General features: G+C 35.9%; 1 protein-coding gene across 2 annotated transcripts; it reads right to left on the bottom strand.

Annotated features, from left to right (window-relative positions):
- Nucleotides 1–2,814: 2,814 nt before the first annotated feature.
- LOC137736822 (DUF21 domain-containing protein At4g14240-like) lies at nucleotides 2,815–7,266 on the bottom strand. 2 transcript variants are annotated; one of them, XM_068476099.1, is made up of 13 exons: nucleotides 6,814–7,266; nucleotides 6,633–6,709; nucleotides 6,334–6,417; nucleotides 6,110–6,223; nucleotides 5,893–5,976; nucleotides 5,681–5,752; nucleotides 5,198–5,265; nucleotides 4,783–4,870; nucleotides 4,567–4,640; nucleotides 4,089–4,470; nucleotides 3,940–3,986; nucleotides 3,756–3,852; nucleotides 2,815–3,311 (listed from the first exon to the last, which is right to left on the bottom strand). In XM_068476099.1, the coding sequence occupies exons 1-13, from the start codon at nucleotides 7,052–7,054 to the stop codon at nucleotides 3,300–3,302; spliced, it is 1,440 nt and encodes a 479-aa protein (XP_068332200.1). In that variant the 5' UTR covers nucleotides 7,055–7,266; the 3' UTR covers nucleotides 2,815–3,299. The 2 variants fall into 2 exon arrangements, with proteins under 2 accessions (XP_068332200.1, XP_068332199.1); XM_068476098.1 differs by having other exon boundaries at nucleotides 2,815–3,315; nucleotides 6,814–7,265.
- Between the last annotated feature and the right edge of the window lie 11,282 nt (nucleotides 7,267–18,548).

Genomic DNA, 18,548 nt, shown 5'->3' with positions numbered 1-18,548 from the left:
CCGATGAGGACTTTTAGTGAAGAGAGAGACGGGCTGCCCTGCCCTCCAGCGGTATAGGCCATTGAAGCAGAGCTGATCTCGTTTTTTTTTTCCTGTTGACCATGTCTGGCCCTCCTCTGAAGTTTTTATGATTTTCGTATACTATCATTGGCTCAAAATATTATGATAGCATCCCAAGTTTTGTAGGAAAGTATCTCTCCTTTTGGAGGAGCCAACTTTGTGAGGTGAAGTCACCAAATTTTCATAAATCTCAATGGATTAGTTCTAACTGTCTCCGAAAAAATCTTGAGTGTGACAATCACATCATTTGCTTCGCGTGATATGATAATTAACGTACATGTTATAATTAGTATGAGTGGATGGCATAATTGATATTTCATAGACTTAAGAGTAGTATTAATAACAACACTAATTAATCACGGTAGATTGAAAACATCGTGATGTCGTGACTTTCACGCAAACTTCTAAAGCAAACTGATAACATATGGGGTCTCTAATTGCAACACGAATTCCAACTGTTGTGCTTAATTAGACTAGTTTGAACAAGATGGACAACTATTAATGGCAGGCAAAATTTATCCGATGAGGACTTTTAAGGTACATGGAGAAAGAGATACACTGCTAGTGCACATGGCATGGAGGTGTTTTGAAGGTACAGGTGGACCCTGTGACTAAGCATTTTGGAAGGGTTTGATAGCTAGCGTATAAGAAGTAGATACTAGAATTTATTACAAGACAAGTACTTGAGATCTTATGCCAATAAACTAGGGTTTAGAATTGAAGGAAAGGTCATTGTTTGTTCTTGAAAATAGCAAAGCTGTAGAGAATGGTCATGGGGAGCATGGGCAGGAGACTTGCCAAGTGGAAGAGAATGGTGAGGCAGCAAAGAGGGAAGCTCTATATTACTAGGGTTTGCATTTCTATGCTTCTTGGTTGGCACAAGTACGCTTAATCGTTCAAACCATGCATTGCATGCAGTCCCATAATGTATGCGTAGAATTAGTAATTACGTTCTATATCGTTAGGTTTTGATGTGAAGCAGCATGCATGTTAGGTTGTGAGAGATTCTCATGTGTAATCAAGGATATATTTCAGTATTGTTATATCTCTCATCACGTGATATGATTTTTCAATGAGAGTATAGAAAGAGAAAAGTGAGGGATATATCTTTGTTTGCATGGTAAAATTTCTTAATTAATAAGAGATTTTACTATGTCACTAATATACTCTATGCAATGTTTATAGTGGACTCAATCTATCAAGAATAATATTTTCGTGTAAGTGCAAATTTTAAATTGTAATTGTTTTGAGTACGCTGTAATTAAGTTTTGTGTTTCCTATAACAATACAAGATGGGAACATGATCTAACAAGATGAATTTTGTGGTGTTGAGCAACTATATAAAATTACAAATCATTAGAAATCCATCCGTGAAGTATTTATATAGGTACCTACTCAAGCATGCTGTCTTATATATTCTTATTTATATACATGTATAAATCTTGTAAATAAATTTTAAGGAATCATCCAAAAGCTCCCTGAAATTCTGGAAGAGAAATTAGATTAATTTGTCAAGCCATCTATATCCTTCATACAGCGGGACAAATTGATTACAGCTCTATAATAATGGCGACAGAGGTGGCCTTGAGATTAGGATAAAAAAGCTCCAATCCTTGTCAAGTTTTTTCAGGTGATTGAACAGAGAGACAAAGCTGATGTGTCTGCCTTGTCAACTTTGTATTCACTGGGACCCCACTCCATGTAAACCCATTTAACAGCCGACACTTGGCACCCTACCATGTACTGCTTCACCAGATCTTTTCTGTGTGCCTCTCTATAAAATGCAAAGCTATTGCTCGCTCAACTTAGTCCATGCTACAACCTTGAAATATTCATATCAGCCAAAACACAAGCATTCCTCTCTTTCTCTCGCTCTCTTCGCCTGAAATAGTCTCTACAGTTGTCGTCTAACATGAAAGGAGAGTTGGCCGGCTCCGCTCGAATGCCGAAGCACCGGCCGTGGGAGAAATGCTCAAGGTTGATGAGGGAGCAGCGGACGCGGTTTTATATCATGTGGAGGTGCACTGTCATACTTCTCTGCTGGGACGAGTGATGGAGAAGAGACCGTTTTTAATATGAAGGTGTTAAGGTGTAGATAGTTGAGGGAAGTTAATGAAGTTGTGTTCTTGTGATCTGTTGAATTTTCTATTGAAATTCGATCCAAATAGTTAACAAGAAAATGTATAGTTACTTGTGGCTGGGATGAGTTTAGATACCTGTACCCAGTAATTAAACGATAATGCCACTTGCAAAATTAAATGATAATGCTACATGTACTATGTTTACCAAACGCTTCTAGACTATACATATTTAATAGAGGTGACATTTCCTTTATCTGCAAATATTCCTAAAATATCATGTCAAGAATAGCTTAATTATTGTGAACGTAACTCCACTTATGCATTCTTTAAGATCACTGACTCTGCTTCGACTTATCGTTTGACTTGAGAGTCAAATGTTAATTGTTGTGCCAGAAAAACTCCACTACAAATTTGATACCGAAAGAGCTTGTTTAGGATCATGGCCATTGACTGCGGACCATGCAAGTTGTAACATTATAACAATGTAAATTCACGAGGGCAACGAGAATTTATTACTACGCTTGAAGTCTCTTGTTCGATTCCGCTTTCCATCAATATCGCTTGTGTGATAAAATATTGAATGAATCCTCGGCTAGCATGCATGTTCGCTCTTGGTTTTCAAATAATCTCTTCGTTTAAACTCAAACTAGAACACAATAGAAACTGAAAGTCGAGAATCGAACAAACTGTCTTTCACTCATTCACTTCTTATTGTACAGATTTGAATATTTCTGTAAACTAGCAAAGTAGAAAGAATCGTGCGTACAAAACCTTGTATAATTAACACTCGGAAAACATCACTTGTTATTGACTATTTTCCATATACCGTCGTTTACGAAACAAAAGGTAGCGCCAGCCAAAGAGACAGCTCGAACCTATCGATATAACATGAACTGAAAAACGAGTTTAAATAATTAACATGGTACTAAACTTATAATCATATCCTCCTATCCAATCTAATGGAGAACAAAATGAAAAACAAATAGATAACTTTTGTAGATGCAAGTCAAAGCCACTTCCCTGAGGAGCAACCGGATCAGGAAATGACAAATGAACTAGATGAATCATCTCTTATTTTCAACAAGTGGTTTACCAGAAGTCCCTTGCAACGTTGCCGAGGACCGACCATCGGCAGACTTCTTCAGGGTTAGTCCTTGCTTACTTTTTGGCCTACCTAGGGCATCATCACAATAAGAACGAGAATACATTAGTCAGCTTCGACCACTAGACATAAATTGAACATTAAAAAAAGACTGAATGTTAAGAGGTAAATCAACCTCCCAAGCCCTGTTGTTTGAAACAATCACCAAAGTTAGCAATCCATAACAAGCAAACATTCCAACGAGGATACAAGCCAGCCACCAAGTGAAATTAAAAACAGGAAGCTTTTTAGTGTTATATCCCCAGACATAAATGAGGCGGCTACTAATATATCATATACGTAAGTTTTTTGCTCCCAATACTTCCTTGTGGAATTAATTGCAGCACTACTATCATGTTATCAAAGAAAGAATTCTAAAGTTCTAGCAATTTGTTTGCACAATTCCCGCCCCCCCACCTCCCCCCCCTCTTCCCAGAACCCTTTGAAAATAACAGATTGAAAAGGGGAAATACATTTTGTCCAGTGGCAGGTCCCTTGTTCACATTTAACCTCCGAAGTGATGGAGCCCGTGCCACTGATGAAGCAGCCACAGCTGCAGCGACACGTATTCTGCAAACAAGAAGATCAATCCACTTTCAAATAATCACTTTTGTAAATAATGTCAACCATCTATTTGCTTTTGTTACTCTATGATACCTTTTATGTACATCAACATATTCATCTGTTTCATCCACAATCTCCTCCTGCATTTTTCAAGAAAATTATCACTACAGTATCAAGTCTGCTGCCAAATGAACAATTTTCATTAACTGAAAGCACAAGAATATCAATTGCGTGTACATTACCTGCAGGAGTTCTTCAAATACATCTTCCAGAGTGATAATCCCAATGACTTCACCCTCCTCAATATCCTCTGATACCTGGGGCAATCCATTTGTTGCTCCATCACTATGGGATGAAAAAGTTTCCTTGTGTCTATGACTATGGGGCCTTGGTAGCCTGGGTATATCAACAACAACACTGTCTGGCTTTCCATCCTGCTTGGATAGCAAAGGAGTAGTCAGTTGGAAGTCTGTGCCAGTGTCTCCGTTCCCTTCATCTTTCTTGCCGTCAATGGTTGGTAGAGGAGCCTTACTTTTCGTTTTAGGCTTCACCACAGCAGCCATATGACTGCTGCCCTTTTGAAACTCATTCAGAATATCATACAGTGGCATATCTGCAGGAACTCTGGGAATATGACCCACACATGAAAACCGAATATACCATACTCAGTACTGGAATTGAAGAATAAATAATAGCATATTTAAGGAAGTTGAAGCACACCGTGGAATTCTACGGATGGAAACAGCACTAACTGGGGTCTCTGTTTCAGGTCGTACAGTGAGAAGACTTTTCACCTAATCCCCAAATGAACGTCAAGATGGGGGGGGAGGTGGTTAAAATAAAAACATGAGAACTACCAATTACAGATGTGGTGAGTCTGAAAGCCAGAACGGATGCATAATATGAAACTCCAAAGATTTAAGTTCTAAAACCCACCAGCAGAAGTCCAATAATATTCTTTGGGTTCCCAGAATAGACAGGAACTCGACTATGTCCCCGAGCAAGAACTTTCCCCATTGCTTCCCTGAGCGGGAAGAATGAAAATATAATTAGATACACTAGACACTTACAATCTACAATTTTTGCAGCAAATAAATTTACAAAATAACAAGATAGTAGAAAGAGAACAATGACCGGTTATCTTTCTGAAAGTTAATAGAACATCATGAAAAGTTCTTAGTTGGAAGGTTGGCTTCTAATTCTATTCATTTAGCACACTCCTTCGTTATGATGATTTTAATTGTTCCTGACAAAGGATGTTGGCAGCATAACATACATGTGATTCTTACAAGCACCAAAGGGACAGTTAATTGAGAAGGCGAAACATGAATTTTTAAGGACCGAAGCTTACCAGTCCAATTTTGAATTGACATCTAAGGAAAACGTTGATTCAATAGGAGTCATAGCCTCCTCAGCCGTCTGTTGATAAATGAGAACAAAATAAAAATAAAAAGGTTGAATTTGATTTCTCATTGCATGATATCTTTCAAGATTTGTATCAATTAAGAGCAAGAATGAAATAGAAAAACAACATACAAAGCAAGCTCCTAAAAATTTTCTGCTGAAGACCATTCACAGTCCAATATCATGAGTTTTATCTACATGATTAAGATTCTACTAGTTGCTAATTGTTCTACTCAAATTAAGGGTAAACTTAACATTGTCAGCTTAAATTAGAAAATAAATAAGCAAGTACAGATAATAATAAACATCTCAGTGGCAAATCCTATTCATTTTGTATACATTGAAGGGGTAATATTCTAGAAATCACAATAACAAGGAAACCACAACAGTTGAGCATCCAAAAGAAAGGCAGTTTCACTACGAAGTGTACCTTTTCAGTTAAATCAAGTGCTCCACTAATTATCGTTGTCTCATCGTGTGTAAGCTCACCTCCCTTGCCCTCCTATACGTGGGATTAACAGAAGGCAACTTTTTAAAAGAGCAAATCAAGAATAATATTACCATATATTACTGTTTTAGTTTCCTTGCACAATCAAATAGTTTTACCCAAGTTACATATTGATTCTGAATTATTCACTTTACCTCCTGGCTGTGGATGTTGACAAGGGCTTTTAACTGAGCTCGCCTAAATAATGCTTCATTATGCCCAAGAACACAGTCCAAGATCTGGAATACGTAAGTTTCTTAGTGTCAACAAGTAGATGCCAAATCAAAGCGCATCACCGATAATTTGCTAGTACATGACAAGGTGCAGAAATGATATTAAAAAGAACTTTCAATTTCTAGCCACAGACTTTACCTTGCCAATTGGATAAGCAATTGGATAGCAAACCACCATTAAAATCCTCACAAGCCACACAAAGTTTGAACCTACAGCGAGTCCGTATCTAGTACATATTGCTTGTGGAATAACCTGTAAGATCATAATAAACAAGCAAATCAATTCGAATTCAAGCTAATCATGCCCAGTGTAAATGTCAAAACCAAGGAGCTAAATCAGTGGAAAATTAGGATACAACAAACCTCTCCGAAAAACAGGACAAAAGTCACAGAGAGAATTATAGCAACATACTGATTGAAAAGTTTATCCAAATATATCGGAAGGGCCTGCAGATTGTAAACATGAAAGTTAATAGCTGACATTGAATGTTCAAACTTTAAATGCTAAATGAGAACTTTCAATTGGATACACATTCGGCATTGAATAACATCGATATTCTTATACCAGATTCAATTTAATTTTCGCAAAACCAATCCGATCTGAAAGAAAACGCATTGACAACGAAAACCGCTGCAATTCTTAAAATTGGAGTGCCACTCACCTCCATAGCAGCCGCATTACACAGTAGCAAAGTGACGAGCAGCTGATGCTGCTTCTGAACCACCGGCAATATAACAGCTGAAAGCAAAAAACACAAAAATTTCAGAAAAATTCGGCCAACTACGAGCGAGACGAAACAGAAATTCAGGAATCGGCGAGAACCGACATGGAGGCGAACGAACCTGCTTGTTTCTTCTCGGTGGGGGAGCCGCTGCGCTGCAGAATCTCGAGCTCGACGAGGCCGAGGGACATGAGGCCTAGGGTTAGGCCGGACATTATACCGGCGAAGATGACGAAGAAACAGGAGAGGCCGGCGTAAATGAACCACCAGGCGGATCCGAATGGGATGGCGCCCATCCCCGATTCGAGGCCCGAGTTGCGAGTCAGCATCCGAGTCATCATGATCGCATTTATCGGATGCATCGCTGCTGCTGCTGCTGCTGCTGCTGCTTATGCTTCTTCTTCTTCGTGATCGCGGAAATCAAGTCAGCGTCTTCCAGAACGACAGAAGCTGAGTCTGAGAGGTTGTCGGAGGAGCCGCGGTGTGTCATACTTTATTGGAGTGAACACGTGGCAGAATCATATGAAGATTTTGCTAGAATCCGAGTCCGGGAACAGATTTTCTGTACTTTTATTGGTAAAAGGGTTTTTTGTGCTTCTTTTTAATTTACAAATCCGGATCTTCATCTGATCCTCTTGATAAGGATTCTAAAGATATGTAAATAACATTTGTTCATCGTATATTGTACGGTAAAAAATAATTTTAAATAATTTTATTTAAAATTAAACATAAACAATACTTGAAAAAAACTGATCGTACGATGTACGATGAATGTATACGATTCACGAATTCTCACGATCCTCACCAAAAAGATCCGGAGAGAATTATGTTAGATAATTTATCACCTTCTTACCCTTTTTGGCTTTTTGAGTTCATTTTTATTTATTATTTTTTATGTCAGCTCTCATCTTTATTTTATGGATAATGGTAAGAAAATTAAAATTGTAAATCAAATAATGTGGTTATAGATAATTAGATTATTAACTAAGTATCGCTTAACGTCTTTTGTTCTTATTGGTGACACATCATTTAATTTATAAATTTTGTTCAAAAATTTGGTCGTCTTAACATATCTTTATTTTATTAGGTGAGTTTTGATTTGAAGAAAAGCAAGCAGGTATTAGAAAATTAAAAAAGTGTCTGAAAATAAAGTAGGACGTGTGGAAATTAATATTTCGAATATAAGGAAAAAGTGGAAAATAACCATTTTACATCATGAATAAAAGTAGCAAGTTTTTGGTGTACTTAACACAATTTCACTCCAACTGTGACACGTGAATTTATATTTTACTTAATATATCCTAAAAATTGTGCATATCGACCTTGTAGTCCACTCTTATTGTACATTAACGTAAAATAATAAAACACATAACTTGTATCTTCGATAACCCTAAAAACATTTCTCCAATACCACCTCCCATTTTATTTATCATTTTTATTTTTGTTGGAAATTTGGAATGAAGGAAAGAGAGAGATGGGACTTGTCAGCACTACGATTAATCCCTATGCGTTAAAAAAAAAGAAAAGAAAAAGAAATGATGTCTAGACTTGTCTAGGCGCCCACCTAGGCGCTCGCCTATGTCGCGACTTTCATTTGGGCAGAAAATAAATAACTTCCATTTTGTATTTTATTTTTTCAATAAATTATGAGAGACTAGATGGATACCTAGATGAACACTAATTATATACTTATTTTTAACACTTTCAATACGTTCTAGTACTTTTTAATTATATATCATTTGATTTTGCAATTTATGTATTTGAATACAATTATTTATAAGTAGACATTTATTTAATGTTCTATAATAAATTTAAAACCTAAAATCCTCCTAAACTCCCTCCTAGACCCTGGTTAGACAACTAGTCACTAAGCCCTTACTCATCTCCTGATTAGCGCCTAACACCTTTTAGAACTTTGTGTAATAGTAAGCTTCACCCATGATTTTTTGCCATAGTTAGTCTAGATCCAACGAGAAAATATGCTCGCGAGTTGCTGCGGGAACCTGTTGTTCAGGTGTAATCGGATGAATGAAACACATTTAAGTTGAATAAATTCAACACAATTATGAACAAACAGAGGGATACATGAGTGAATGAGATTGATAAGATAAGCAATTTTTTTTTATATACATTCAAGTGAGCTGGCATATAAACACATTGTACAATGAGCAGGAAGAAACTGAATGTCTTTGATTAGAAATAGATGGTTTCCAAAAAAGTTATGTTTCCTGAAGAAACATGTAGTTCACACATAAAATTTCAGTTACCAAATCCAAAAAAAAAAAAAAAAAAAAAAACAAAAACAAACAAAAACAAAAATGTGACTCTATATGGCTTTCTTACTACACAAAAATATCCCTTAGTTAAAGCATGCCACACATCATCACATTGCTATTATATGAAGTATATTCCTCAGTGGCAAGTAATATACTCTCCTTAGCATGACCTCTCAATCCCCTCTCCTTATCTCCCTAGAATCGTACAACAACCCATAAATACGGTGCTCCTTTAAAATCCAAGCATACATTAAAAATTCAACAATATAGTTACAAAATCTCTATAAATGAACATACCTCAAAAAGCCAATGGCCCAAGTGACACACTGCACACACTGCATGCACTCACATACACTGCATACACATACACTCACACATTGAAGAATGAATGCATTATTAAATTGGAGGACCAAATCTTATTAAATTTGAGTTAAATGAGTAAAGGTACACCAATTAAATGAGATACTATACACATTTTGAATCTATGAAATAGAAGAACAATCATGTTAAGACTCCCAAGATGGTGTCCAGAGCACAAAATTATAGGGTAATAAAGTAAATCCCATCCAAAGCTCCAACCTTTTAACCCAAAATGAAAACAAAAAGCATGGAACATGTATTTCTGTTTTATTATTAGATTTTCTAAATCCTCAATTTGAACGTGTTGTAAAGATAATACCACAAACTAAGGGTGGCAATCTGACCATGGTTGTGTATGTCAGGTCGCCTCTATGCAATTGAATATATAAAATTTAAGCAGCCCCATACAATCTCCTAAGCATCTGCAAACCATTAACATTATTTCCCCAATTTTATCAAATGCTGGATAAACGATCACAATTTACTCCCTTCCAATTTCCACCTAACTCTAAACAAACAATATTGATAAATCTTTATCATCACCTTTAACAAAACAGATTACAACGAAAAGAAAAAACAAAGTTCCTATGCAAACAAATTTATGCAGTTTCAGATAGTCTCCTAAGCACAAACTTATAGTTCAATAAAGAAAAATCCTGATCCACAACTCCAACTTTTTAACCCAAAATGAAAATGAAAAGCATGGAACATATAATTCAGTTTTGTTATTAGATTCTCCAAATCCCCAATTTAAATCCATTGTAAAGATAATACCATCGACTAAGGGTGGCAATCACAGAAATGGAATCCAGGTAAAACCAAAATACATTAAGAATCCTCAATAGTTAAACTGCAAGCTAAATCGACTAAGTGCTCCGAAGATAAACGCACAAATTTCCAAACAAAGCAAAGAAATTGAAACTGTGGCATGAAAACTAATTAAAGTTCATATAATGTGATTGTATCATTAGCTAAGAGGCCACATAGAATGTCGGTACTGCATGGCACAAAAGCAGTGTAAAATCTACATGTTTAGTCAATATCATCACGCTTGAGAATTTGAAATGCACAAACACTGCACACACTGCACACACACCGGAATTCATATTATGATCCAGAAGCTTTCAAACTATGCATCAAAAGCAAAAGCAAGATATAAGAAACGAAAATGAAAAAACAAAATGAAAGCAAAAGCAAAATGAAAGCTAACATATGTCTTGGCCAACATATTTATAAGATATGGATACCAATCCACTGGACTCCAAACACCAAATAGTTATGAACCAGCTTCTTCCTCCCACGACCCGAGTTTTTGAAAATTCCAAAGAAAATAAATCCTTTAGCAATTCAGAGAAATTTGAGGACCAAATCTGATTAAATTCTAATTAAATGAGCAAAGCTACACCAATTAAATGAGAAATTAAAAACAGTTTGAATCTAAGAAATAGAAGAACGATCACACTAAGACTCCCCTAAGACTCCCAAGACGACTATATTCAAACATTTTAGAGACGAAAGGCGCATAGGCAGGTCAAATACTTTTAGTAAAATGCAATGATTTACCAATCTGACCACCAGAAAGGAGCACACAACACCAATCCGAGAAATAGGAACTTCGGGATTGAATCCAAAATCACCTGGTCAATGAATTTAATAAGTTTAGGGATTAGGTTATTGAAAGATAATTGAAATCATAAAGAAACCAAAAATAGGGGTAAAATTCTATACATGGAAAGACAGTGAAACCTAAACCCTTATTTTCAAGCTCAAGATATTTTCCGTTTTTATCATGCGAAACACATCGAAAGCCAAAGTTCCCGATCATGTTTACAACGACAAACACATCACAACTTGCTGTTTTTAAGCGAAACATGTCCAAAAGTCAATAAATTTGTTGTTTTTTATTTTTTGATGAACCAAGCTCAACCCACTTTATGATTGCAAGAAACACAAAAAATTAAAAAAAAAAAAAAAATGCACACAGCATGAACCTTACCTAAAAAATCTCAAGAAACAACACAATCTCACCAACGGTGAAACAATAATGGCCTTGCGCCAATAACCATCAATAACCAATGGGTCTATGCCTTAAAACTTGTTAATAAAAATTAACAAACAATGGGAGCAGCAAAAGCTTGTTAATAATAATTCTACAAACCATTAACATTATTTCTCGAAATTTCTTCCCCAATTTCATCGATGGCAATTTTATTGTTGGCAATAGATGGTCTCCTAAGCATCTGCAAACCATTAACATTACACCAACTTAAGACATAGCAATTATACATTTCACTGTTATCGTGGTCATACATAGTCAAAGGATGCCACAATTACATAGCCAAATCCAGTCCCGACGTGAGCAAAAAAAAAATGTAACAACAGTCATGAAACCACCGTAAACAAATATACCTCAAAAGCCAAAGGGCCAAGTGCTCCATCCAACGATCCAAGTTTCTGAAAACCGCAAACACAACAAATCCATTAGCACTAACTCACAAAACAATGACGAAAATAATAGCTCAGAAACAATGCTGAAATTCCATTAGCACTAATCACACACTACCGGAACAGAGATGCTAGCAAAGCTACACCAATTAAATGACAAAGACTAAAAACCACAAACAGGAAAAAAATAAAAACAGAGTTATCAGACAGGAGGAAACTGCCAGAATGATACTGGCAGGTGGAGAGAAATATATATATATATATATGTATATATATATATATATGTATATATACACACTCAAAAATTAGAAGAAAAATAAACATGATCTTATTTGTCAACAAACAGGAAAAAGAATACAAAAAAGGCGTGGAAAGCTTCAACCAAAAAACAAAACAAAGAAAAGGCTCAACTTGTAACCACAATTATGAAGGTAATTACACACGTAAGTTTGAAAGTCAGTATACCTCCTGTTAGTTTCTCATATCCTCACTTGGGCTCCATATGGAAAGATTTTCTTGACAGTTCCTTCTTAAAGTGTTCCCTCCTTAAAGGTATAACAATTCCTGAAACATTATATGGCAAACCAATGTCAGTTCTTATGAAAATTAAGATCACAGAATCTCAGAACAAACAATGAGAGAACATAGCAAGCAACAAAAAACATGAATAAATTAAATGTCGAAATCCAACTGACCCAAGCTTCCTTCTCACTCAATACGAAGTCATTCTTAGCTTCGTCTATTCGAGTAATATGCACATGCATCTGGCAACCCACCTACACCATTAGGAAACAACATGTGTAAGAAGCAGATTAACAGATTAACAAACATATGCAACTATCTAAGAGGGAAAACTTAAACAATTAAAAGTTGTCAGTGCCCTGTTTAGAGGCTGAGGCCGGATGCGAATACCCAACCTACCTTGTCTGTTGCCATTCCTAGTCTCTTTACTTGTACAAATAGCTTCACCAAAAAGAAGATTTTCAAACTTGAATTTAAAATTTTCACTTAAGTTCAACACGTCAGGGATGAATTGATTAACTACAATATCTGCTGAAAACATATGACAAAAAGTTAAGTTTGAATACTGATTAGGAGGTCAAATACCTTCACCTAAATACAATGCTTTAGCAAGCTGACCATCAGTAATCTGCACACAACACCAATCTGAGAAATACGAACTTCGGGATTGAGTGAAAAATCACCTGGTTAATAAATTTGGATTAGTATTCTGAAAGAGGATTGAAATATTAAAAAAACAAATAAAAGGGGTGAAATTCTATACATCGAATGACAGTCAACCCTAAACCCTGGTTTTGAAGATCAATATATTTGTTGTTTTTATCACGCAAAACGCAAAGAAAGCCAAAGTTGTTGATCATGTTTACGATGAGAAACACTTGACAACAATTTTAAAAGCGTGCTTGTTAAAAGACATAAGCTATAATCAAACCAAACAGAAAAATTAAATCTATTTCTAACAACAGCAACCATAATTTGCTACAAAAAATAACATATCTCAACATATTTGTCAGGAAATGATTCACAGTGCATCATATGTGAATGAACAAAAACCAGATGCATAATGTATTTTAGAGGGATAAAAAAACTGACTATTTAATTCATAGGGTCAGCACAACAACAAATATTAGGGTAATGAACAAAAAGGAGCAAATTGCATACAGTTTGATTTCTGTAGAGAAACTATAACACTGAAAGACCAATGCAACAGGAAGAAAAAGAGAAATGAAGAGGAAGTGGTATTATCAGACAGTGAAGAAAGCAGCACAAAATATCTATTTTTCTGTCCCAATTTAATAATTTAAAAACAAATCTTGCACTTCCAACTAAAAGTTGAATAACCGAACCAGAACCAAACAGAAAACAAAGCAGGAAAAAAAAACAGGTTTCTAAGCAGGTTCAAACCAGAAACAGTGAAATAAGGGAAAATTTAGTTCAAAATGGACACTTAGCTTTGAAAGGAATTGAAGCTGCCAACTGGGAGAAATCCTCATCAATGCTTGCAGAGATAGCTTCCAGCTGGAACTAGATCTCTGAAACCAACCCTCGGTTTAGGCATCCCTTTATGCCTCACCGCTTCTCTAAGCAGATCTCACCAAGAAAAAACAAAACCCAAATTCCGGGCAGGCCTACCTATTTGCTTTGCTCATCCTACCCCTTCCTCTCTCCTCAAATTTTTCCTTCCAGGAGTCCTCCTCTCTCTTCTCTCTGGCATCGCACGACCCCTCTCTCTTCTTTCTGCCATCGAACGACTCCTCCTCTCTCTCTTCTCTCTCGCATCACACGACACCCCCCTCTCTTCTCCCTGGCATCGTTGCAGGCTAGGCCTGCCCGTGTCGGCCATCCATCCGAAAAACCCAACCACAAACAAAACCCACCAACCCAGTGACAGCCCAAAGACGCAAAAGCCCATACAACTAAACCTGAGAAAAAAAAAAAAAAAAAAAAACAACCCAGGCAAAATCCTGAGAGCAATGGCATGTCCGTAAATAGTGTGAAATTGGGATCCAAAAACTATTCATTTGTCCAGTGCAATTGAAAACCCTTCTTTAGACTAAAGTAATTAGGTTTTACCTCCACCTATTTCTTTGCCTGGGCAGGAGTCACGTTAATTCTAGCCCCAAGCTCAAATTAATCCTTAACGCTTACGTTAATCAGTTTTTTTTTTTTTTTTTTTTTTTTTTTTTTTGCATCAGGTTGCGTGCGTTTGTAAGGGAGAATGGCATGACAGATTTTTTAGGGGGTCTGCCACAATCGTTTGATGGACTTTCAACGACTAGTCCAACGGACAAATTACACATGGATATATAAATCTTGGTGATTTGGCAGCTCAATGTGCTCTTTCTATTATAATTATTATTATGTTAGCAGCTCAGCAAGTGATTTGGATGAAGTTATATATACTGAAAATGAGAGTTTTCCCCTCAAAACTTATTTTCTCTCACATAAAACCCATCTTCTTTAGTTTTTTTTAGACTTAAAACCCCATTTACTAGAGTCCAATTAAGCAAATTTCCTTAACAAGCTTGGTATGTCAGTTTTTATAATTCTCGTGTTCCTAAAATACCCTCATAGAGTGTAACGTGAGTTAGGTTTAACTTAGGATTAATAATAAATTTTGGGAAGTGTTATTAGCACTCCAAAAATCTTATTATACACCCCTCACAAGTGTATTTTTCTTTCCAAATATAGAAAGTTTGGAGTGTAGAATGAGATTTTTGAAGTGCCAATAACAATTCCCTAAATTTTGCATTTTATTGTTTTCAATGCAATTAAATGTCAATTAACCTATTATCTGATTAGGCTTTCTTTTCTCAAATTTTTTTTACCAACAATTGTTTTATCATGAAACTAACTCACCTTATTAGCATGCAATATATAATATAAATAAAATCTTATTATCAAGGGAGTTGTAGTGGACAATATATGTCTTTTTTGTAGTTCCTCTTCGGAGTCGGCGCTACATGTTTTCAATGATTATCCATTTGCTCGTGCGGTGTATGTTGCCTCTCAATTAAATCTGGGGGTAAGGCTTTCGGTGAATGCTTCTATGTGTGATTGGCTGTCATTATGTGTGGATCAGTTATCCTCTAGTCAACCAGCTTTGTTGTTCATGGTTATGCATGGTATCTAGTGTGCTAGGAACACTCTGCTTTAGGAGAGCAAAATGGTGAACCCAGACTTAGTTTTTCACCTCTCGAAGCTGCAGCTGACGGAGTTTCTTAAAGCCAAACTTGGTCCAGCTTCCCGTCCACCTCAGGTGCTGTCGAATTGGAATCCCTCTCCGGCTGGGTAGGTGAAGATCAACGTTGATGGCTCTTTTCTTCTTGGGTCTAATGTGGGAGGTGTTGGAGGGGTATTTCGTGACGAAGCCTAGTAGCTATGCTAGAGATTTCGTTCGCCAAATTCCCTCTGCATCGAGTCCTACCATGGTGGAGTTTCTGGCAGTTTGCGAGGGGATTCGTTGGGCTGTGGAAATCAACTTGGATCTAGTTATCATGGAGTGTGATTAATTGCAAGTGGTTTAAGATGTTGGGAGCCGATTCCAGGGGTCTTCTTCCATGGATCTTCTGGTGGATGATATCCATGCTAGTTTGCGAGCCTTTGTGGATTCGCAGGTTTGTTATGTGCCCCGAATTGCTAATGTTGCAGCACATGGTATGGTCAAATTAAGTTTTTTTGGTTTGAGGAGCCTCTAGATTCTGGAGGCTCTCGTTGATGTTGATTGACTCATGATTATTCAATAAATGCTATCGTTTTTCTTCAAAAAAAAAATTAAAAAAAAAAAAAAATTATATTATGGTGTTTTACGTTGAAATGTGGACAAATAATTTGTGTAAAAAAAATTATACAAAATAATTGTTATATATATTTTTTTTATGGAAAATAATTTACCTATTTATATGTTAGTACCCACTTGGAATATAAATACTGTACAACTAATTTAGCTACCCCATAGGCGTGATATTGTAAAGAAAAAATGTATATGATTACTTTGGATAGTATAAGTAATTATATGACAGTGTTATTTGTATAGGTAAATTAATAAGTAGATTGGTGAATTAGTATGTACTACAAAAATACAGATAAATTAGCTTGTAACAAAAGAATGTAGGTAAATTAATGAAATTTTAAAATATAGGTAAATAGTTTGTATCAAAAGAATATGGGTCAATTAGTGAATTTTTAAAATATAGGTAAATAGTTTGTAATATGTGGTTTTAAAACAGGAGCTCCCTTGCTCATTGCTAGCATAATTGAAGTTGAGTAATAATAATATTTATGACATATTTAGGTCATTGTGGCATAAGTTGTAAATATTTTATAAGGATAGGTCATGTATTTGCCAACATGGCAAACTATTTGAATTTTGGGTTTTATTTGGATGTTTAATATGAGGTGGGTTTTTGTCTAGACAATATATGACTCAACCAGAAGGTATTGTCAAAGCAGGAAAAGAAAATCTGGTTTATAGATTAAAGAAGTCTTCATAGGCTAAAGCATTCTCCAAGGCAGTGGTACAGATTTTTTGACTCATACATGAAGATTAATTTTAGAAGATGATTATATGATTACGGTGTTTATTATCATGTGTTCGAGGATTGTATACTTATACTAGTGCTACTTTATGTAAATGACATGTTGATTGCATACGAGGATATGTCTAGAATTAAGAGTTAAAGATGCAACTGAGTAAGAAATTTTACGTGAAGGATCTAGAAGCTGCTTAAAAGATCCTCGGAATGCAAATTAAAAAGGATAGAGATGTTAGACTTAATACATTCATGCAAAAACCACCTTGGAACTCGAGGTAGGTCTTCTGCACACTCACCATGACTGTATTTTGATGGTGCATGTAGGGACCTTCCCTTGGTATTCATACTACTACAACCTTAGTGCACATTCCCATAATCATGCCACTAGAATCCCTTATTGTACAAGGATACAATCTACCAAATCTCAGTCCTAATATGATAGTATCAAGAGCCCTTATTCTCCAATTATAACTGGAATATATACCTTACTTGGAGTCCAAATTATAGCTTATAACTAAACTCTAATCGTACTTACATTTCACATTAATCCTTATTAACTATATTGACCTATTAACCATTGGATTAGAGTCTAACATCCAACATTCTCCCACTAGGTCAAATAGTTAATTCAAGATAGAATTTTAATGAATCTGTAAGCATGATTCTTTATTGGCCAATGGATTCAGTTAAGCTATTAAGCTTCTTGCATGCTTCTGTCAAGCAAAGGTTACTTGCTCAGATCCATCGGAGACTATGAACAAGAAAAGTGTCCATGATCTCTTATAATCACTGAATAAGCTCCTCACTTACACGGAGCAATTAATCACAGACTTGGTACAGAAGTCCATAACAAACCACAAGCCAAACGCATTGACTCCATCACTTTTAGGTCCACTTAATCAGTCTTAAACCTGACTGCCTAATGCTTCCTATGAAGCTTTTAAGCTATGAGAATAGCTCAAATATCCTTATGTGAAAACTCAGTTCATATGTCAAGCAACCTTATGACATAGCCAATTGCAACTAATAACCTTTTGTTGCTGCATAATTCCATCGAAAAACACATCAGTTGCTTATAACCTTTCAGCAACCTTTATTTCCAACAGAAAATATGAATTAAAACTATATTAGAACAATGTAATGAATTACTGAAATAACATCCCTTTATTAAACCTTCAATTCAGCCCAAGTGCAGTAACTAATGAATATAAAATCAATCCTCAATACTAACTATCTTGATACTAACTACCATGGATAATTAAACTACATATTATTATTACTCCCACTATTTCAACAAATGTAGGGTTGCAATCACTCCTATATTGACTGCATGCTTATGAAAAACTGCATTAGGCAATACCTTAGTGAGTGGATCAGCAAGCATTGCATGAGTGTTGATTTCTCCAGCCTTCACTTTCTTTTTGGGCAAAGTATACTTGGTGTTCAAATGCTTAGTTCTAGGAGACTTCTTATTATTCTTGGAATAAAAGACAACATCTTTATTGTCACGCCAAATTTGGCAGCTTGCAAAATCTGAGTCACTATAACCTATTAGCTAGAGTCTTGAAATACTCTTTAGTCTTTTGTTGGTATCTTAAAACTTTCTTAGCAGCTATCCAATGCGCATTGCCATGATTAAACTGAAACCTTCCCAGCATGCTAATGGTATATGCAATATCAGGCTTGGTACATACTTGTGTATACATAAGACTCCCAAC

This window comes from Pyrus communis, chromosome 6 (assembly GCF_963583255.1).
Source record: "Pyrus communis chromosome 6, drPyrComm1.1, whole genome shotgun sequence".
NCBI classification, from domain to species: Eukaryota; Viridiplantae; Streptophyta; class Magnoliopsida; order Rosales; family Rosaceae; genus Pyrus; species Pyrus communis.
This window is presented reverse-complemented; position numbering and strand designations above follow the sequence as displayed.